The 22,774-nt window shown below is 34.2% G+C and overlaps 1 protein-coding gene and 4 long non-coding RNA genes across 5 annotated transcripts; 3 read left to right on the top strand and 2 right to left on the bottom strand.

Moving 5' to 3' along the window:
- The first annotated feature begins 4,751 nt into the window (after positions 1 to 4,751).
- Positions 4,752 to 5,305, top strand: LOC104881191 (uncharacterized). The gene is made up of 4 exons (XR_787180.3): positions 4,752 to 4,819; positions 4,911 to 4,968; positions 5,045 to 5,164; positions 5,265 to 5,305. It is a non-coding gene; the product is annotated as an uncharacterized LOC104881191 (long non-coding RNA).
- A 477-nt stretch (positions 5,306 to 5,782) lies between these two features.
- Positions 5,783 to 6,319, top strand: LOC104881203 (uncharacterized). Its single transcript, XR_002031493.2, has 3 exons — positions 5,783 to 5,870; positions 5,958 to 6,104; positions 6,198 to 6,319. It is a non-coding gene; the product is annotated as an uncharacterized LOC104881203 (long non-coding RNA).
- Positions 6,320 to 8,131: 1,812 nt separating this feature from the next.
- Positions 8,132 to 8,538, top strand: LOC109123715 (uncharacterized). Its single transcript, XR_002031502.2, has 2 exons — positions 8,132 to 8,227; positions 8,326 to 8,538. It is a non-coding gene; the product is annotated as an uncharacterized LOC109123715 (long non-coding RNA).
- Positions 8,539 to 10,309: 1,771 nt separating this feature from the next.
- Positions 10,310 to 13,032, bottom strand: LOC132254886 (protein FAR1-RELATED SEQUENCE 5-like). The gene is made up of 4 exons (XM_059741896.1): positions 13,003 to 13,032; positions 11,319 to 12,917; positions 10,692 to 11,150; positions 10,310 to 10,408 (listed from the first exon to the last, which is right to left on the bottom strand). The coding sequence occupies exons 1-4, from the start codon at positions 13,030 to 13,032 to the stop codon at positions 10,310 to 10,312; spliced, it is 2,187 nt and encodes a 728-aa protein (XP_059597879.1).
- Positions 13,033 to 21,482: 8,450 nt separating this feature from the next.
- LOC104881194 (uncharacterized) lies at positions 21,483 to 22,401 on the bottom strand. The gene is made up of 2 exons (XR_787183.3): positions 22,087 to 22,401; positions 21,483 to 21,720 (listed from the first exon to the last, which is right to left on the bottom strand). It is a non-coding gene; the product is annotated as an uncharacterized LOC104881194 (long non-coding RNA).
- Between the last annotated feature and the right edge of the window lie 373 nt (positions 22,402 to 22,774).

Here is a 22,774-nt window from a genome sequence, read left to right on the forward strand (position 1 = left end):
ACCAAACCCAAAAATCATATTTTGGTTTGTAGAAGTAAAGTATAAGGTTAAAATGAAGGAGTCAAGAATTAGTACTTACAAGTCACTACAACCATAAAATCTGAAAATTACTTATCATAATTCCTTTTATGACAACAAACGAAATAAAAAGTAAAAACAATCATATAATTTATCTCTTTTTGGGTGGGAGCTGGTGGAGGGCATGATGAGGGTGTTAGAGTTGTGAATCTAACTACTTGGATTTTATCTGATAGGCCACAGAACATAGGTAGGGTTGTGAAAAGTAATAGATTATTTATTTATTTATTTATTTAATGGGGCCTTTGAATCGAAGAGCAGAGAACATGGCCCATTTGTTGAAGGTAAGGATTATTCTATTCTCTATTGGGTGATCTGCCTCTCCTCCCCACCTTCATGCCTCCACTCTCCACCTTCTGCCTCTCCTCCCCATCTTCCTTTATTTTTTTCACTCCCACAACCTTTCACATGGACTGATGGGTAATTTTCAGTACTCCTACTTTCAGAGTAAGAAGAGAAACTTCAAGTTCTTTTCATCTATACTAAAATAACTGAGATAAAAAATTATGCACTGCAATTGATAAATAGAGAAAATATTTGTAATTGAAATGATGACTACATTAAAATCCAATAAGATCATATATGAATCCATGGCAAACACTCTGTTATGCCAAATGGAAGAAAATATAAGAAAGAACAATATTCCAATCAGGAATGAACCAAAAATGTCAAATATAACAGCATAATGAGACCAAGAAATCACTTATAAGAAAAACAACCTTAAATATAAAGGGCCCAAGATAAGAAAATAAAAAAAGTCATCCATGAAAGGGAAAACCTGTCGGGATTAAAGAACTGCAACAGCAAAATCTTGGCAAGCCTCAAGAGACCTCATCCATGAAGTCCTTTTAGCATCTGAACGAGTTGTGGGTTGAATAAGGCTGAAGCTTGCTGCAATTCAGCTGCGCACTCGTCGTTTCTACTCCTCATGGCACGTTCTGCTGGTACACATCCCATTCGTCTAGTGCCCGTCGGATTCTCTTGTTGTTGCATGTCGGATTCCTCGCGGTGAGTTTCGATGGAGTTGACAATTGAGTTCTACATGATGACCAAAAAACGTTTGGGTCGAGCCATCCTCGCCACCTCTTCACGGATGATTTGTTGCATATTGAAACTGCTATGGTGTTCAGTTTGAAGGAAAGAAGAAGACGACATCATAGTGAGGCTGGGTGCTGCTAATCAAAATGTGCATGTGCGGAGGGATAAGGAGGGAGAATTAGTGGATGGGAAGCATGGGTGGCTATTCATTATGATAGATGGTTTTGGGCAGCCCAAAGCATGGGCTGTGTCAGAAGAAAGACATTTGATGTCTGATGAAGGTGGTAGAGATAGGTTTTTTTGATTGCCTAAAGAATAGGGTGTTGCAGGGTATGGCATGGTCTGAAGTACTTGTCTTGAGCAACTAAAAATAAGCTTTAAAGAGAGAGTGGTATGGGGTTAAGATACGTTTTAAGCCATCTGAAATATGAGCAGTAGCAAGTAGCAACAAAAGTACAAAACACAATTGATGGGTGAGAGAAATGGGAAGCTAAGCTAACGACCTATGGAGAATATTGATGGACGGTTGATGCATGGGTTAGTTTAAGGTGTGTTTGGTATGTTTTAAATGATATGAAAGCTAAGTATAAATATTTCATAAAATCATCATACAAGTTGCATATTTGTTTTTGATTTACAAAATTAAATTATTTTATGTTTTGATGTGTGATTTTTAATATCATATACACTTTACTTATGATTCATGATATCTAAAAATAATAATTATTTTGGCATATTTATTAAAAAAAAAAAACACATTTTGTTTTATATTTTAAGACATGAATTAGATAACCATAATAAACTCAAATTATAATTTTGTTTTTGGTTCATAAAGTATTAAAAAAAGAATTGCTTTGATATATATTAATAAACTCAAATCTTTATTTTGATTTAGGATTCTTGTGATGTTAAAAAATAAAATTATTTTATCATAAAATAAAGCTTTGAATATATATTTAATAATCTTAACATATTATTTCTCAATTTAATCATTCAATATATTGATTAATACCTCAATTTCTATAATTTATAAGATAAAGTTGACAAAAAAAAAAACTTGAATCTTATTAAATCATTCTTTAAAAAAAGAAAAAAAATACCTCATTCCAATTCATTATCAAAACCTTATTGTATTTTATATTTTTAAAGAATATGATATCAATTATTATATTATTTTAAAACAAGAATTTATTTGTAAGAATTAAGATTTTAGAATTCTAAACAAACCTAAATATGCTATAACTCAATCAAAAAAAAAAAAGTCCTAAATTAATAATTAAGGATCACTACACACGAAATAGGGATCCACTTAGTCTCTCCAAAATATCTAATTGAAAATCCAAAACTAGTCATCGATATAGTCTTAGTGGACCATCAATTAATAAGAGCTAAAAACAACTCAAAAAATAACCACAATTGCACATTAAAGCATCAAAGGATGTAGGAGGACAATCCTATATGGAATGTGTCAAAAGAACAAAATAGAGGGTTTATAATATTCTAAGAAAAAAAACACGTTACTGTATATACATAATCTTCTTTCTTAGTTTAGACTTTAATACGGTAGTATAAAACTAAAGTTGTTTTTTTGTCAGCCACTTTATTAAGCCAGGTTTAAGTCTTTTCATACTTCAACTCTATCACAGTTCATTTATGCTATATCTTTATATTTTAATACTTAGGGTTTATTTGCTTTCACTAGTATTTTTCAATTTTATAATTTCAAAGAGATGCCCAAATAATATTACTTTAAGCGCTTTTTTAATTTTTAAAATTTTTGTTGGTTTTAGGATAGAAATGGTCTATTTGATAACTATTTTTGAGAATAGTTTTTTTTGTTCTCTAGAACAAAAAACAAAAAAAAAAAATACATTTGACAATAAAAAATATGATATTTTTAGATAACATCTTTTAGTTATTTTCTATTATCTTCACTTGTTTTTTATGGTTATTTTAAAAAATAATTATACAAACATATAGAATTATTAAAAATAAAATATTAAACATAAAAATTATTTTTAAAAAATATTAAAAACAGATTAAAAACATTTTAGGTTTTAAAATAAATATTTTTTTTTCACATAAAACATTAGATAACAATTTTTAAAAAGTTTTTGAAAACTGTTACTAAATATACCTAAAACGTTTGAATTTTCAAAAATAGTAAACATGCATGTTGCGTGTGTAGTAGTTTAAAATTTGCTCTTGTATGGCAAAAGGAAACTTCTATGGTGCTGAGGGAGGTACCATACCTCAGATTTTTTATAGCCGTTGGATGCAAGAGTTTAAATCTCAGCCATTGAAAAGAAAAAGAAAAAAAGGAAAAAAGGAAAACTGGCTACCTGTTGTCTCCCCCTCTCAGGCCATTTTCCCGTTTGTTCCCTCTCTTCCCTCATTTTCTACCTGTTCTCTCCCCCTCTCAGCCCCTTTTTTCCCGTTTTTCCCTCTCTTCTCCTCCATAGCCGAGCGTCTTCTCCTCCGTCTTCTCCTCCAGTTGTGTCTCGTGCTCTCATCTCCAGACTTCTCCATACTCATCTCCACGCTTCTCCATAGGTTGGTTGGTTGTGTCTCGTGCTCTCATCTCCACACTCCTCCATACTCTGATCTCCACTCATCCTCGACAGTCGGGTCTAGTTTCCTTTTTTTTCCTCTCTTCATTCAAGGAGTGTCTAGTGCCAAATTTATCACCAGCCCGTCTCCACAATCACAACCCTCTCTCAATCTTCACTCACAATCTCATCATCTTCCAAAACCCACCTCAAACAACTCCGGAATAAACTCAAAACCAACCTAAAAACCAGAGTCTACTCTAGAAAAAAAAAAAAGAAATCCTATCTTCGGAAGAAACGTAAGAGGCAAATGCGAGACAATGAAGAAATGGGGGAAAGAAAGCACTGAAGAAGGAGATATAGACCCCTCTCACGATTAATCTTCAGTCGAGTTTCTGTTTTCTCCATTTTTTACCGAGTTTCCCGATATTTTCCTCTCTTCTCCATACTCGACTCTTCTCAGGTATCTCCATGGACTGTTATTTTCAGGTGCTTTAAGTTGTCTTTGTGTATTGTTGGATGTTTTTGTGTTATTGGGTGTTTTCGGGTAAGATATTGTAGCTGTTTCGGGAGACATCTTTTTGAGTTCTGGCTTTTTTAGTATCCCCTTTGATTATGTCCATATTTAGTTTTCATATTTGGGGTTTTTTCGGGTTTTGAAGTAAAGAGTATAATATTCCCGCTCCTTCCCTCCTATCCATAACCCTTGTATTTTGTTCATATTTTATATTTTGTTTAAGGGGTGTTTTCGGCTTTTAAATTTCGTGGTTTGAAGACCCGAATTGAAGACATAGCTGGAAGAAGAAGAAGAAGAAAAAATGTGAGTATTGATAATGTGTTTTACAATATTGTAGCCATTATATTTCATGCTTTCTGTGAGATTTATGGATTGATGACATTATTGAAAATAATGTGGTTAGATCCATAATTGGAGATTGAAAAAGATTGATATGCTAATTTTGTGACCATTTAAAATGTACATAGATTTAGGGAGGATTTTGTAGTGGTGGTGAAAGTATGTTTGATTTATTATATTTGAAATCATATTATAAAAATTGACTTAAATGCTTTGATTTAATTTTTAGGAGCGAACGCGATGGTCTTGAAGTTGTTAGAAATCCAAAGAGGCCTATCGGCGCTTGGATACATTACTAGTAAGGGAAAATAGAAATATGTAAAATAATATGTTTTTTAATGTATTTTTTGTGGTTGTTATTGTTAAATTTGTTTGAAATTGTTTTGTAGTAACGATCAATTAGCCATGATGAAAGAGAAGGATAAAGGAGTGAAGATAAATGATGATGTAAGGAGTAATTTTGCTAGTCTAATATAATTACATTTTAAAATTAGAATTTAAATTATGTGACCAATTAATGTAGTTGAGGAAAAAATTGGGCAAGAAGTGGAATGCACTTTCAAAAGTAGAAAAAGAAAATTTCATGGCAAAGTCCAAAGAAAGTTCAAAACAATATTCACTTCAAAAGGGTGTGGTTCCAAAGGTAATTTTTTTTTTTGTAATGAATATTTAATTTCTTTACTTATGTATTTGTTGGAAATTATATTAATGTAAACATGTTTGATGTTTGTGTATCTTTTCAGTTATATCTTCAAACTCGATGCTCCCCCGAGCGAGTTATTAGAGTGATTGAAAATTTAGAACCAAAGCAAAAAGCAGCCATAGAAGAAATAGGATTTGGTAGCCTCTTGCAACTTCGATGTAGGAAAATTGATCATGGGTTATGTCTTTGGTTGATAAATAGTTTTAATCCGAACACTTATATGTTACAGTTGTATAATACTTGTATCAAATTATCCCCCATTGATGTTGAATTTATTATGGGATTGAGGGCAAGAGGGTTCAAGATTGGCATGAACAAAGATGTTGGTCATAAGAATGATTTATGTAAAAAATATTGTGATAAAAAACGGCGATTGCCATTAGTGATGTTAGAAAATCAAATTAGGGAGGATAAAGAGAGTGGAAACGATTTTAAAGTTCGTTTTGTATTATTTGTGTTGGGTGCATTATTGTGCCCAACAATGAAGCTTTTTGTGAATCGCTCTTTCTTACATCTTGTGGAAGACATCGATTCAATAAAGAAAATGAATTGGGCAGAATTTGTGTTGTCCTATCTTGTGCACGGGATTGAAGAGTTTAAGAAGAAACAACAAAGTGGGGTTTGCGGTTGCTTATTGTTTTTAATGGTAATTAATTTACATCATAGTGAAATACGATTTTGTTTTAATATAATTTATGAACTAACTATATATCTATGTCAAATATACTCGTAGTTATTCTACCACGAGCATATATCGTTTGAAGAGAAATTCCTACCGCTATATACTCGACCTTCTCCTCGGATTACTGCTTGGGGAGATGATGAAGTATTGGATAGGAAACAAAGATTGAAAAAACTTGGTGGATATGCAAATGAGAATGTAAGTTATAGTTTTGAAAGTCGTTTACTATTGATTTAAGTTTGTAGTGATTTAAAATCTGATATGTATTATATTTTGATGAATATATTGTAGCTCAAAATATGGGTGATAGAAAATGAGATAAGGGATTGCGTTGATGGAAATGCAACGACAATGGCGAGTGAGAATGAGGAGGATGAGAAATTTGTATCCAATCTAAACAAAGATGTTATTAAACGAGTAAGTGTTTTACAATATTCATTGTGACTATCTATATTAGCATTGAACCTTTGTATTATGATGTTATTAATCACGTTCGTATATATCATTAGGTTGATGGTGGGAACTTAATGGAGATGGATAAAACCTTTCAACAATTAAAGACACATCTACTTGATATGGCTTATGGTGCAAGTAGTAGTAGTTGTGATCAAATTTTGGCTAAATTTGAGGAGAATTATACTACAGTGAAAGGTCTCTTCCTTAGGTCAAGCGGAAAACCTTTGAGAATGCACGAGGAAGGAACGAAGAATGACATGCTCTCATGCGAGAGAAGTTTGGAAGATATGAACAATATGAATGTGAATGAACATTATCTTCACACTTTTTCAAATGAGAAGTTATGCACCGAGGACTTGAATGAAAAGAATGAAGATGCATGTGCTACATCAATTGAAGTGCATATCATTCCAGACGAAAATCAAAATATTTTACCACTTCCAATCAAAAGGAGTAGAAGAGATTATGGAAAGGTATGTATCATATAAAAGAAAAAATTATTTTCTTTACAACTACTTAACCATTACATAGTAAATAGATGTATATTACTGACATTTTCCATATTAGGAACCATTACGAGCACTATGTGGTTATCCTAATCATGTCATGAAAAAACGTTCATCAAGGGAGAGGAAACCAAGTAAATTCAAGGTCTCCCTGTTTGTACAGAAATCAAGGAAGATGGTAAAACGTGAAGCATCAGAGGTATAATACAAATAGTTTAATATCATTGTTCTTATTTTTTGATACTTAACATATATAGTTAATAATTATGTCTTGTTTTTGAATTAGTCAATCCCCATGTCCATTCGTGAAGACGTGGTGGATACTCAATCATTCAATGTACTTCAATCTGTTGTCGCTGATTATGTTTTCAATAAAGCGTTGTCAAAAAGGTTTGTCGCGTCTAGAACATTCATAGATGTGTTGTTACAATTTTAGCCTTCATATGCTTCCAATTTACTGAAGTTTGTTTGAACATATTATTATTTTAGTGAGCTACTTGTTGACTTTGGTCATGAACATGGAGTTCGTGGAGATTTTGCATGCTTACGTCCTAGACAAAATTTGATGGATGTTGTAAGTACCTACTTCATTTATATCAAATGCATCCTATATTAGTTAAATAAATTTATTGAAGTTATTGTTCAACAACAGGTAATAAATTTAGAAGCCCCAAAGCTAAATTATTTTGAAAGACAATTCATAGGCATACGAAGTATAAGATGCTATCTTCCCACGACATTTTCAGTAAGCTCATATTTCTCTTGTTGTTTACTTACATATTAAGTACAATATAGTAATGTTCGTATTATATTTTCTTATTAGCAAATGATTTTGTGCGGGAGTCCTCATCCTTTTTTCGATAGAAAAACATCCATCGTGAGTAAGTACATTAGTGAATTGGATGATTGCGAGAAGGTTAGTAATTATTTCTAATGTTTAATTGCATATATGAAATTTAGAATAGATATTGTTTTCACCTATAATATAGTAGATTTTTTGTGCCCCAACTCATATATATTCTTTTTCTAACTTTACAGCTATTTATTCCAATGCATGACGAATGCCCTGGTCATTGGTATCTGTGCGTCATTGACTTTAAAAACTCTCATACCCTAATTTTGGACTCATTACGATCGAAGAATCGAGACAAGTTCCGGTTTCAGAGTGTCAAAACAGTTGTATGCTTTCATGTTTATATTTTTCTTCTATTCTATTTTTTCCTCTTCCATATTTATTAACACTTTCATAATAAATTAGGTTGAATTTTGTCAAACGTTCTTCAAACTGTATGACATAGGGAAAGATGTCTTCCGATTCTCCATTGATTGGGCTCCTTCGATTCCGACCCAAGAGAATGGGTTAGTATGAATACATAACTCACATTACTATTCTTTTGCTGAGGTATAATTAGACAACCATTCAATAAGTTGTTTTGCTTTTCTTTTTTCTTTCTTAGGTGGGACTGTGGAGTGCATGTCATTAGACATATGCAGAGATTCAAAAATGGTGATCCGATGACGAGCTCCGACTTTTGTAATTCTATGAAAATACGTCGAGAAATAGCATGTGATTTAGTTTTACATGAGGGAAATAGAGAAAAACAAACCATTGTGGCTATTGTTTGTACAAAGACGTCGACACGATCAATGAAAAAATTATTATTATGATATTTGTTATTTTTCAAATATTTATCATTTCCATATCCACATATCGTCATGTTTATTGGGAAGTTGTGAGCTTCGATGACCATACATTATTAATGATTAAGTCCATTTTATTTCAATATCCAAATACTCTTATTTCAATATGGTCGTCAAAATGAAATTGTAATATATTGGTATCATTCATGTTCGACATGTGTGATTTTGTACGATCTTTAACCTAATCAGATCTGTAAATATCCATTTATTTATCTATGCTAACAATATATAGTTAGTACATTACTACACTGGTTGACGAATGCCATTCAGCCGGTAAGAACCAGTCCAACGATTTATCTATGTCCACTTTTCATAGGCATACGCATTATTCGTACCGGTTGAGAACATTCCTCATATTTTGAGTTGTGGAAAGTGGTTGATCAATGAAGAAATTGTCTCAACCGGTTGACGAATGATTTGACCAGTGGGAACCGGTTGACAAATATATCAAATTGGTTGAGGAATTTGCTCAATCGGTTCATGGTTTTTTAACCAGTGGCAACCGGGTGAAGATGGGCATCAACCGGTTGAGGTATTTGCTCAACCGGTAGCGGATATTTTTAACCAACTTCAACCGATCGATCACTTCTAGAACCGGTCGACCGACTTGGCTCAACCGATTGAGAAATGGGTATCAACCGGTTGAGCCATTTTTGACTAGTAGCTACCGGATGAAGAATTTCCTCAACCGGTAGCCACTGGTAAAAAATTTTCTCAACCAGTTGATACCCATTTCTCAACCAGTTGTGGAATTTTTTAACCAATAGCTACCGGATGAGGATTTTCCTCAACCGGTTGAGAAAATTTCTCAACCGGTAGCCACTGGTCAAAAAATCATCAACCGGTTGATACCCATTTGCTCAACCGGTTGAGGAAAGTTCTCAACCGGTTGAGTATTTTTTTAACCAGTAGCTACCGGTTGAGGAATTTTCTCAACCGGTTGAGGAAATTCCTCATCCGGTAGACACTGGTCAATAATGCCTCAACCGTTTGAGGAATTTCCTCAACCGGTTGCCTCCTGCAATGCTATTGTGCACAAAAAGGGTATGATATGAGTTGTACCAATAACTTTTCACTATGGAAACATTCGACAAGGTACCATTAAGTTCAATTATAAGGTTTGAAATTGATGAAAACTGGCATTACAATTTACCTAACTACGATTTACCCATTTTGAGTACAATCACTAAATTTACCTATTTCATATGAATTACATCATATTGATTACTTTCCTATAGTTAACTCATAACCACCTAATTGTTAAACTTTAACCACAATTGAATTTAATTAAATCCGCATAATTAACCATTTTTTTCGACATGATATAAATGAATCGGTTTCTCCATTTACCAATCATTTTATCCCTTGTTATCAATTAAATTATAAATGTAGAGGATATTGCATTCTATCAATCAACTTGACTCTTGATCAAAATTCAAACTTTTCATTAAATAGTTAAGTTAAAAGTACACATTAGTGGAAGTGATAACGTCAACTAATATAAATACTGATTTAATACCTACCATCCCTTACTCCGTTAAGGAATAAAAAAAAAGTTGCATATCCTTTTCATTTTGATATTTGTTTGGATCCCCACCTTCACATGGTGTTGACATACTTTGTTCATGTTGCTGAAATCCTGCTATCTGCACATGCACATTTCATTGTTTTTTTCAGCTATCCAATTCCATTCCAATTAATTAAACCTAATCATTAAATAATGCATAGCTGAAATTCATGTCAAAAGTGTTTCTTCATTCCCGATCTTACATTATTAAGTTCACCCCAATCTATGTACATGTCAGATGGGTCATTCGGCAACTGCTCCCCTAACATTCCCTGCATGTTTCAATGATTAAGTGTTGTAAATTATTATTGAATTATATGTTATCAATGTTTGGAAATTATATAACAAGCCTATTGTACATACATGTAAGGTTGCAAAAATGTCAACCGATGAATTTGTTGAAGGCATCATTTCCCTTTGAATGTCACATTGGGAAGACAAATTAGTTTCCTCCTACGTACTCATAATGCCATCAAAACAATTATGTTAGTCATTTATGTTAGTACACCTACAAAAATTAATCTTAGGGGCAATTTTTTATTGAATATGACATACCATATAACCCGGCTCAGCATTTTGAGGGATTGTAGCTTCTGGACACTTTCGAATTGTGTGACCCACTCTTTTACAACGACTGCATCGTCTTCCCTTTTGAACATTCATTGCCACTTTGCCTGGATTCCCTTTAGTCTTCACAATATTTGGATCACGAACTTGGTTAGTACCTGTCGCTCCATCTGATGCTATTTTCTTCCCTTTCAAATTATAGTTATAGAGTTCCTCCATTCTCGCCGTCAAATTATGTATTTCATTTTTGGCCTCTATAAATGAAGATGACGTATCTGACGCAAAGTAGGAGAGCTTGTTGCACATCGAACTCAATGAACCATATCGTACAAACCGATCCATGTTGTTATCTGACTCATTCACTGGTACTGATCTTGTATACACCTTTGCTAACTTTGTCCACCTCTTCATAATACATGACTGAGGAATCTCTTCCAAATGCTCCACCTTCATAACCACCACCATGTGGCAACATGGGATGCCAATTGACTCAAACATCATGCATGAGCATTTTAATGTTACAATATCCGGGCAAAATTGTACTTCCCAATTTAAGTTCGGGTGTCTAAACTTAAACTTAGATAATGTGTATGCCCGCATTGAATGATCACTTACAAGACCAACCACAAAGAATAACTCAACATTTTTCATCTCCTCACGAAATTTAAGGAAATATTCTTTTGTGTATACGGTCGCAACATGATTTTCAAGTATGACTAGTTTGGTTGAAAGCACGGGTGAAGAATTGTTCGACTCGAACTCTGCCTTTGCCTCGTTTTGCCGTATTCTCATTATGGCTCTATCAAATTGTTGTACAAACTCATACAGTCGCAAGCGAATTTTTAAGAATCTATTTAGATATGCATTCATACTCTCACACCTTTGTGTGGTTCTCATCCCTCCAAAGAAATTTCCACGTAAATACGCCTCTGCCCATCTTTTACGTTTCCCATATATCTCGGTCACACAACGATTCTCATTATGTCCCAAATTTGCAACCATTTCATGCCAAACCTTTTCAAATTCTTCTTCATTCCCACGCATGAACATGCACCTTGCAAATATGCTTGAGAAGTCCTTAATATGCACATTCGTGAATGCATTTCGTTGCAAATGCCATGAACACAATCGATGACATGTATCGGGTAATACTTTTTTAATTGCCTTACGCATAGCTTTATCCCCATCGGTTACAACAGATATGGGTTTCTTATTCATCATTGCATCAAGAAATGTCTCCAACACCCATTCATATGTCCCAACACTTTCATCTATCAATAACGCACAACCAAATACAACAGTTTGATGGTGATGATTAACACCGACCAACACTACTAGAGGCTTTTTATAGGCATTTGTCCTATAGGTTGTGTCAAATGCTAGGACATCTCCAAAACACGCATAATCCATTCGAGCAGTTGAATCAGCCCAAAACAAATTTGCTAGTCGACTTTCTTCATCAATGTTGAATTTATAAAAAAATGAAGCATCCATTTCTGCCTTTCCACACAAATAAGCCAATGCCGCTTCTGCATCACCGTCTTTAATTTCACTTCTACGCATTGCATTAACGTGATTGTATATATTTTTTTGTGTGAAACCGACGTGCTCATGTCCCCCTGATTGTTTTACCATATAGTCCATAATTTGTGTGGTTTTAACACCTACTTTACGCAAAACATCAACTTGTGCCTTATCTGGATTACTTATTGTTCGATGAGACCGAAGGAATTGTGTGTTGATAGCATCGACCAAATTATGATTATGATCTCCTATAAATTCCTTTACAATCCACTTTCCATCTTTCCTATTCAAGCCTACACGAAATGCAGCTTCACATCCAACCCTTGTCAATGATCGTGGCTCACACTGTCGCTTGTCATTTTCAATAAACATTGTCGCTCGCTGTCCTTCTCTAGAACACACCCACTTTTGAGATATTATATCTCCATTCTTGTCTCGCTTCAAATCATCTTTTCGAATACTAAATCCAACTACTCTAGCTAACATGTTGTAAAATGTTTCAGCCTCATCTATGCAATCGAATTGCAATTTGTAGACTTCTTCATCTGAAATACCCTTCAACACCTTCTCTTTCAAACCGTTTCCACCCATGTCGTAAGTGGCACCGATAAATGCATCGTCATTGACGACGTCCTCCTCCTTCACTTCAAACTCCCGCTTGATTGTTTTCTCCTTCACCGATTGCATCATCTACATTACATAAATAAGGTAAAAAAATTCCCCAATAATACTTTAACAAATTATCGTATCACTTTTGTATCAATTGATTGCATACTTGAAGATAAACCGAATTCGACAACGTCATCTATTCTCATTTTTGGAAAAAAAACTTAGAATTTGATAAATTATAGAACCGGTGTAGATTGCACACGTGATAATTTCCCCATGATTTTCCATTTAAAAGGTCATATGTTGCAAAATTGATACTACTCTGCTATACACAATCATAAGCAAAACTTTTTAAAATCATTAAATATCACTTAAAAATCATTATGTTGAGGAAAAAACTTGTGACAAATGCAAGTGCGACACCAATACCCTCAAAAGATGGCATTAGACAATGATCCACGTCTGACATCTATACAGAAACGCACCATAATTTAAATTGTCCTTAGACAACCAAGTGAAGTAATAGTTAAGTTCAACTTCGTAGACGTGGTTCTGCTGTTGAGGCTAAGGTTGTAGCGCTTTTGGAGGTCCTTGTGCAATAACAATATTTTAGATTGTCCAACTTTTTTTGGGTAGCGGATGGTGTTGTTGGTCTTGATGAGCATAAAAAACCAATCGGTACAATTGTTTGTTTCCTCGTAACCCGAATCTACTCTCTTCCCTTGCTCTACGCTATTATAATGTGGTTGACCTACAAATTCACCGGATGCATTTTGGTGCTGTTCACAAAATTTGGCAGTGTCTACCGGTTGAGAAAATATATCGACCTGTCTTATTTAACCGGTCGACCGGTTCACGTTCACTGTTTTAATATGTTAACAGATTAGCTAATTGTTTCTTTTCGTTGTTCATTTCATTAAGGCCTTCATTCCTTATCAGAACGTTATAATGTTGCCCTATTTAGTCATACTATGTTAACAAAATTTCCAACATTAATCTTAGTTGCCATCTTCAAGGAGTTTGCCAGTCACAATAATTAATACCTCTCATCCATTTTCTTTAAAAACATGGAAAATCACTTTTATATAATTCTATCTAAAAGCACGGAAGCTTTTGGGTACACCGCCACACTTATTCCAAACTTACCCCATATTGGGTGTCAATAATACACATTTCTTAAGGTTGATTCTCTCTTTTTAAGTCATTTGAATATGTATTACCCTATAATTTTGATGATGTTGTGATTTTTACAGCCAACATGACTCACTTATATTAACTAAATTAATCTCAACTGTTCAACAGATCACTGATGCATATTACTAACAATGTGCTTTAGGCAATCAAAATCCAAACTCTTTAACATCAATACATACCATTTAAAAATCACTATTAGGTTTTGGAAATATTCCCCCATCCATTTCAAAGATGAAGACATTCAGCTTAAAAAATGTATTATGGATTTGTTTACCTATTCTTTATTGAGTTAAAGATCATACCGTTAAAATGGAAGGTCCAAGTGTGATGCAGCTTGACCTGAAGATTTGTCTTCTGGATGTTTTTTGTGACCTGTTCTCCAACAAATAGCAGACCTCGTTCAGTCTCCAAGCTTCTTACAATACTAAAACTCCCCCAAATATATACTAAGATATGTATGTGGTTGGTTGATGGAGTTATTACATTTTTTAATAGGCTGCCACATGTTGAAAACCTACCACCACAATGGTACACTTAGTGGTTGATAGTTTGGATATTTGCATCAGTTTTTTAGGTGCCATTAAATATAACATTTATATCAGTTGGGAAAGTCAGCCTAATCTCCATATTTTTTACACCCATTGCAAATGGATATGTGTATAACTTAACAAAATATAAAGGGGAGATATGGACTTAATTGATAATATTGACATTTGTTACTGTTGTTTAGCCTATTTATTGTAACTATGTTTTGATACCGTTTCCTACTTACTATATTTTTTCATCAATTAACGGGGTTTTTTTTTTAAATCATGCTTCCTAATATATCCTATATATGAGAAAGGTTAGTTAAGTAGACTTAATTACGTAAAATGAGATATGTTATGATATTCTACTTATGGAAATTTTAAATAAATTCAGATTCATTAATTTATGTCACTCACCATGGTATATCGTACTTATTCGAACAATTTGTCATACAACCATAATTAATTTTAATGCCCCTATGGTAGTATATGTTAGTTAATTACAATTTTAATCTAATAGGTCTGACTATATCTTAGTGAGTTCATTACACTATCTTTTTCCATGAATTAACGTAATTTATTTTTAATTAATGCTTCATAATATATCGTAGCCATGAGAAAGGTAGGTTAATTACACTTAATTACGTAAAATGAGATAATTTATGATATTCTACTTATGGAAATTTTAAATAAATTCAGATTCATTAATTTATTTCACTCACCATGGTATATCGTACTTATTTGAACATTTTGTCATACAACCATAATTAATTTTAATGGCCCTCTGGTAGTATATGTTAGTTAATTACAATTTTAATCTAATAGGTGTGACTATATCTTAGTGAGTTCATTATACTATATCGTACCTATCAAAAAGATTAGTTAATTTATATGATTTAATTAACTTAAGTTCTCATATTTTATTTTCCTTAATATAAATTTTGTGAAATTAACTTCAATTAATTTCTTTAAGGTACATCAAAATATTTATTCATTTAATCCATTATAGGTTTAATAAGTTCATATGGAAACTATTACATTAAAAGTGTAGCAAATATAATGTAAGACATTAAGTTAATTAAAATTTAATTACTTCATAAACTGGATGTCTTTCCACGAAGGTCGACCGATGTTCAAACCAGTTCTACCCCTCAACCCCTTTGTCTTCTACTCCATTCTTCTTCATCCTCGCGCGAGACCTGAACCCGTCCGTCTTCCACTTCAGTCTTCTTCATCCTCACGCAATACCTGAAGCCCATCTGAATACTCATGCCCCCAAAACGAGCACTGGTCGAAGCATCCTCACCAGGTGGGAAAGGGAAGAGCCCGGCGGTATCAAGGATGCGCGGGACCAACAAAAAGACCTCCGACCGACAACAAGCAAGCGAAAGCACCCACAACACCTCGGATGGAGCAAAACGCACCACCAACAACGGTAAACGTCCGGCCGTGGAAGCAAGTTCGGAGGTTCGTAAGAAGGCCACCTTTGATCGATCTACGTTCGCAACCCCTGACCTAGCCCAACGATTTCATCTTCACTTTGCGAATCGGACCGTAATCCCGGGTAGGAACATTGCTTTTGCAAAGCTCAGTTATTTCCATTTCGATGTGCTTTTCGCGAGAATGGGTTGGCTTCCGATTGTCTCCGTCAATGAGTTCGTTTATCCCAAGGTTGTCAAATGTTTCTACTCCAATATGACATTCGAAGACGAAGGACCTATTACTACCACGATTAACGGTGTACAGATCGTTTTTTATGTTGCTGCACTTTATCGGATTTTAGAGATTCCAAACGAAAGGGTTTGTTTGTATGAAGCTAAGAAGTTGCCAAGGGTGGAAGGTTTCAAACCTGCAGAAGCTTTACAGAGGCTATGTGGTTACCCGAGATCTGATAGACCAACTTCCCATTTGTTGACTGTGTTGAGTCGTATCCTACATCACATGATATCGTACATTTTCATCCCTAAAGGAGGGCACCGAGATGATGTATCTTTCTTGGAGGCTTTTTTGGTTGACAGCATTCTCACAGAAAGAAAGGTTAATATTGGTTACATAATTTTCCAACATATGAAAGCATGTTCAATCAGCGAAGATTCAGTTCTCCCCTATGGCATGTTTATCACAAAGATTGTCAAATACTTCAATATCAATTTGCGCAATGAGACAGACGGGAAAAAACTCAAATCATTTGATACATATGATCGGGCTTCACTTCGCCGCATGCATTTTGTACGGAAGAAAGATGGTTCATGGGCAAGGAAGTCTTCCGTTCCCCCCTCAGAGGTTGATGTCTCTTCAGACAATGGGCCCTCCGAGGATGAAGAATATGAAGATGAGGATGTACAGGGAAGAACTCATGCAAAAGCAAATGTCACACAAATACTGTCAACAGGTGGTGTAAGAGCTAGGGCGTTAAGAAATCATCCTTCACTAATTGGACCGGACGACTCTGAGGCATCGGATAACCTCAATGCCCAGATTAAGTCCCTTGGTACCCGCTTGGAGGAGATTGTATTAGCCAATGACCGACGTTTGACATCTCTAGAGAATTACATTGATGGTTTACACGAGGAAGTGAAAGAGGGTATGCAAGTTATACGACGCCAGCATGATGAGATGATGGTCTTCTTCCGATCCCACTTCCCGCTTCATGGACCAGACCATTAATGACCCCTTCTACATTTTGTACTAGTTTTATAGTTATTAAACTTTCATTCTGTTTTTGGACATTTGGCTAATATAAATGCCCTTTTGTTATTATGACTTCTCGTATTACTTATGGATGTTGTCATCGGCCATTCACATAAATGGCGTAAATGTATTCGCTCAATGCAAATGATGGTATATGGATGATGTATTTTCCTCTACATGTATATATTATACCTATCTTATTTTGTTTATAGCTCTTGATATATAGGTTATTTTCATCTCTTTAAAACTTTTTCTGTATATTTTAAATTGTTGGTAGACATCACATAATTTAGGTTCCCATTTGGGTGCCATGAATATTTTTGTCTTTTAAATATTGAGTCTGAAATCCCTGGTTTCGGATGGCAAAAGGAAGGTTATGACTATTTCCATCAAAAGCATAGAAGAATCATGCGTTAGGAAAGTTATACTTAGTATTGGTTCATCGTAAAACGTATGTATTCTCCTCCCTTTGTCTAATCTACTATAATGTCTACGAATATGGTCAGCCTACTATATTTTTTTTTAATAAAACTTGGGTATTTTCAACCGGTTGAGGCAATGCATCAACCGGTAGCAAGTCCCGCTTTTGGTTTTGGGGGAAAAACAATGGCAGTGTCAACCGGTCGAGAAATAGCATCAACTGGTCGCATGTTGGTTTGCAATCGATAGCCACTGACCATTTTGGGACTCGCACCAAGAAATGACCAGTGTCTACCGGTCGAGTTCCCAGGTCAACCGGTTGAATACAACCGGTCGACCGGTTACTACTTAATACAATAGGGTGAGCTATGCTTGCCTGCTTGCATGAATTATCGTATTGAGTTTTGGCCCTCTGGTTTCCTTATTAAACCCATTCTTTATTTACTATTTTAAATACATTTTTATTTGAGGTGCATTTGGATGTCTTATGAAAACAAATATCTCCATTGTGTTTTGCATAGATTTGAAGTTCAAATATCAATTCTAGAATGGTGCTATAAATGAAAATGAGATTGCTGGTAACAGGCCGATGGCATTGGATCAATTTTGACTTCCCCATTAAGGGCACTGATTTAACTTTTAATTTTTAATCCTCACTTGTGAGCCATTGATTTCCATTGTTGTGAGCCTTTAAATTTCCATTACACATCCAACTGCATCTGTAGTGTTTACTTCTATCCAACAATTTGTTTGTTGTTGATCCTATTTTTTTCTGTAAGTCTTCTTTGCAAATGACTTATTTGAGTCGATTTTATGTGGTTTGAGGCTATATCTAGGTTGTAAATTAATGTAGATTAGAGAAAATTAATTCCAATGGAAATGATGGAGAACTTAGAAGAGTGGGCTTTAGAGATTGGTTATAAGGCGGGTGGTCTTCTGTCTACTTACTTAGGTCTTCCTCTTAGTACCCCTTTTAAATCTATGGTGGCTTCAAATGGAGTGAAAGACAGGTTCCACAAAAGACTAGATATAAGAAAAATACAATATATCTTTAAAGGAGAAAGGCTCACTCTAATTCAAAACCCTTTATTTAGTTCTTCTATCTATTTTGTGTCTTTATTTTGCATGCCAAGGACAATCAAATTGAGGTTGGAGTGGATTCAAAAGGATTTCCCTTCGGAAGGCAGGGGCTCTTGAAAGAAAATCACATTTACCAAGGTGAGCAATTGTTTCTTCAGAAACAATTGAAGGAGGCCTTGGGTATTAGGTGTCTCTCAACACTTAACAAAACATTACTTTGCAAATGAAGTTGAACACATGCAACTTTTAGGATCCACATTACCTCCTTATTTATAATCTATGGATACTAAATAAATTGCAAAATTTTGTCCAGCAGTTTCAGATGATGATGCAAGCTCCGAGTCTGGAATACACTGAGCACAAAGATTTGGACAAACAATGGCACTCTCCTTGGGGCTCCACTGTGGTTGATGATGTAGCTCCTGCATTTAAAACGATAGTGGAGGAGAATTATTTATCATCTTCAACATTTCATCTAGACGATACAAAGGAGAACAGATTGCAATGGTGGACACAGAGAAAAAAGCTTGATCACCACCGTCTTGGCAAATTGGTGAGGTAGGTTTTCACTCCCTTCTTACCCTAAGTTTGTATATCCATGTATGGAGTTACAAAGGTTCTTTAGTTTGCATTTGGGAATAGGGGCCTAGTACCCAATTCCCATCCATCAAAATTCATTTATAGCATTTGCATCACTCATCTCTCATCTCTAATTGTTTTGGATTTTGACATGGTAGTTAAAGATCAAGAATTTCAACTGTTGCTATGTTAATGGTTGCTGAAAGTGCATAAACATTATAGCATTATGCACCACTAAATTATTTATTTTATCTTTTGGAAATTCATTTTTTTAATAGATTGTCAACATACCATGCCTTTTATATGCTAGTGACTTGGAAGATTTATGGTTGGGTCCCTGGAGATACTTGCTTTTGGGGGAATGTTTGGACTGTGAACGCCTGGATTTGATACACAAGAAGCTGGTGCATGATCTAAAATCTAAAAGTAAAATCGATGTAAATGAGAGCCTTCTTAAAATTATTGTTTGGAGTGCCAGATATTCCCATGGAAGAGAACAATGTTTTTTGCAGCTATGTTTACACAAAGGCCGCTTTATTGGTAAAGTGGGATTTTATGATGAAAAAACAATGTGTAAGGTATTCTCTAACCACTATCTATTCCTTGGATTGAGTTATGACCCTACTTTTGTGTTACAGACATATGGGGCCATTGAAGTCCATGAAATATGGCTCTTTATTAAAAGCTATCTACAAGTTCTCAATGGTGCACCAAAACTATGGTAAGTAGGTTTAGATTTAGAAATTCCTTTTTGCTCTGAAATACCCTTTTTAATCCTTGAAAATTGAACCATTGCTGGTTAAAAATGCATCGTATTTACATCTCATTACAGAAAACTTTGCATTCATTTGGAATGGACAATTAAAAATTGAACCATTCTATTGTATTTTACATGGCATCTGAAATAATTTCAGTTCATTTTTGTGAAAGATAAATGAGCCTGTACTTTGCGACTTCATCTTACATGACTGAATTATCTGATTGATGAATTATTTTTTGTTCTAGTACTATTAGTTTGTTCAAAAGTGCAAAATAAAACACCCATGCATGCACAAAACATTGGAGCCTGTTTGGAATTGTTTTCCAGGGTTGAAAATATATTTGGCAATTTTTTTTGACAAAAAACTGTTTTTTGAAAATTTGTTTTCATATTTAATTGTTTTCACTTGTTTTCTAAGAATTATTTTAAAAAATAATCGTACAAATATAAAAAATGATTGAAAATAAAACACTATAGATAAAAATTATTTTTTAAAAAATACTTTGAGAATGCATAAAATAGATTGAAAACATTCCAATTTCCGAACACATTTTTATTCTACAGAATATCATAGAACTATTTTTGAATACTGTTGTCAAAAATTGTTTTTTGAGAACTGTTTTTAAAAAAGGTCCCTAAAAAAGCCCTTGATTCTTTTTCCATAAGATGGCCTTAGACCTTCTTAGTTTCTTGTCCCCTATGGAACTGCTATGAATTCAAGGCCAACTTTCTTTAGAATCCTTTTGAGTTGTTCTACAATCTCCTTGTTGTATCAGGTTCATAAATTAGTATAACTTGAGGACATCATCTATGTTACAGTTTGGGGTAGTGCTTGGATGACAGGGAAATGCTCAAGTTCCCAACAATGGCTGCAGACTATATAAATTTTGAGGACAATGCTGGAGTATTCAGCATCTGCCCATGAAGTTTTATAATATTATTTGTATTGCATCAATGTAGACAAGTCCATTAAGCTTCCAATATGAAAGTTGGGAAGTATCAAATGCTGAAATCCCTAATATTTGCCTGGATAAACCTTTGTGCAAATTGCTGAATTTAAATCCATCTTTGGACATCAAATATATTTCTGTTTATTATTTGAATCATGTGGGTGAATTTCACTTAGATTATCAAAATAGGGTTCTCTTGAGTTTTACAAGGTTTGCAAGTATTATTCATTTGGATACACTTCCTATTTTTTATTTTTAAAATAAAAATAAAATATGATTAACTCTTGTATGAAAAGTATGAATTTACTACTTAAATATTATTTTAAATTTTTTTAAAATTTATATTATTTTTTTTAATATCTTAGTTTTTTAGGATATAAATGAAATTTATGGATTAATTTCCACTCAACAGTAAAATCAATAAATTAGTTTGACCAAAAGTGAGTTAAAATAAAACAATCTTGTATTTCTATAATCAGAACCTCAACTAATTAGCATTAAAATCTATAGGCACCATGATATGGCACCATTTGCAACATCACACATGACGGTACAATTGATCATCCTCAAAACAGCAATCTGCAGCACCAAGTTCCAAATTTGCATTGAATAATCTTCCATGGATGGCTGGAATTTTAGTACTCGGTTTCTAGGATACCGTCGATGAAGCCAAACTCCATGGCCTGAAAAACAAGGCGGCAATGGCAGGTTAATGGTTAGTAGTGTTGTGACAGGGTGGATTTACAATATGCAAATATGAACTGACACCAAAGTTAGCCCCAGAGAGATCTAGACACATGCTAATTTACCAGATGTCATATAACCAAAAAAGAAAAAGGAATTTCAGATCTGTATGTAAGAATCTACATCGGATGTGATGGATAAATCATTGGTGTTTTCAAGTTTATTTGCATAGGATAGATGTTCATGATGTTTTCAAAAGCAACCCAGTTACAAACTTACAGTTAGGAGTGGATTTGTACAGGTTATTACCAAGAAATTGGAATTGATATCACAGACAAAAATAAATAGATAAAAGTGCAATGTACCTCAGAAGCAGATAAGAAACGATCCCTCTCAGTGTATTGTTGCACTTGCTCGAGAGGTTGGCCAGTAAAAGCAGCATACATCTTGTCAATTTTCTGCAGCAAATTATCAGGAAAGAAGTAAGATAAAAAAGGAAGCTTAGATGATGAGTCATCATACAGCCAGATGCAAGGAGAGAGAAAAGGGTTACTGCAGAAACTGGAAAATTCAGGTAGCAGATCATGGAAGTTGAACCAAATCTCAGAGAAACGCTCTCACTTTACCTCAGAAACTCCAAAATATCATATGAAAGATTTGGGCTACTATTAGGTGTCCAATTAAAGTAAACTATGCAAATGGAATTGAATAACTTCCACTATTTTGGTGCTTGCCTAACTAGAATATTGATATTCATGGATTACAATTCTATCTTCCTTCAAAATGATGGAAAATGACTTCACTTTGTACTTTTGTCGTGCCATTTTCGAGAAAGTAGACTAGAGGTACCGAGCTTATCAATTTATTTCATGTAATGGCAATTCTTACATATAATATGACTTTCCAATACAAAAATTGCAATGCTATGCAGCTTTTTTCAACAGTTTGGGTGTTTCTTTACCTGATTTTCCTTTCCATACTGATGGAGCCTTCATCTATGTTTTTTTTCAATGAAAAATGAAATATTGGAAAAATGAGTACTGTTGTGAAACA

The sequence above is a fragment of the Vitis vinifera genome, chromosome 13 (genome assembly GCF_030704535.1).
Source record: "Vitis vinifera cultivar Pinot Noir 40024 chromosome 13, ASM3070453v1".
NCBI lineage: Eukaryota > Viridiplantae > Streptophyta > Magnoliopsida > Vitales > Vitaceae > Vitis > Vitis vinifera.

Excerpts from the sequence above, each read along its gene's own strand:
- LOC132254886 (XM_059741896.1), bottom strand. The coding sequence starts at position 13,032 with ATGACGTTGTCGAATTCGGTTTATCTTCAA. Across the intron at positions 11,151-11,318 it reads TATTCTTTGTGGTTGGTCTT|GTGGAGCATTTGGAAGAGAT; the intron begins GTAAGTGATCAT and ends GTGGTTATGAAG. Across the intron at positions 10,409-10,691 it reads ATGCTGAGCCGGGTTATATG|GGAATGTTAGGGGAGCAGTT; the intron begins GTATGTCATATT and ends TGAAACATGCAG.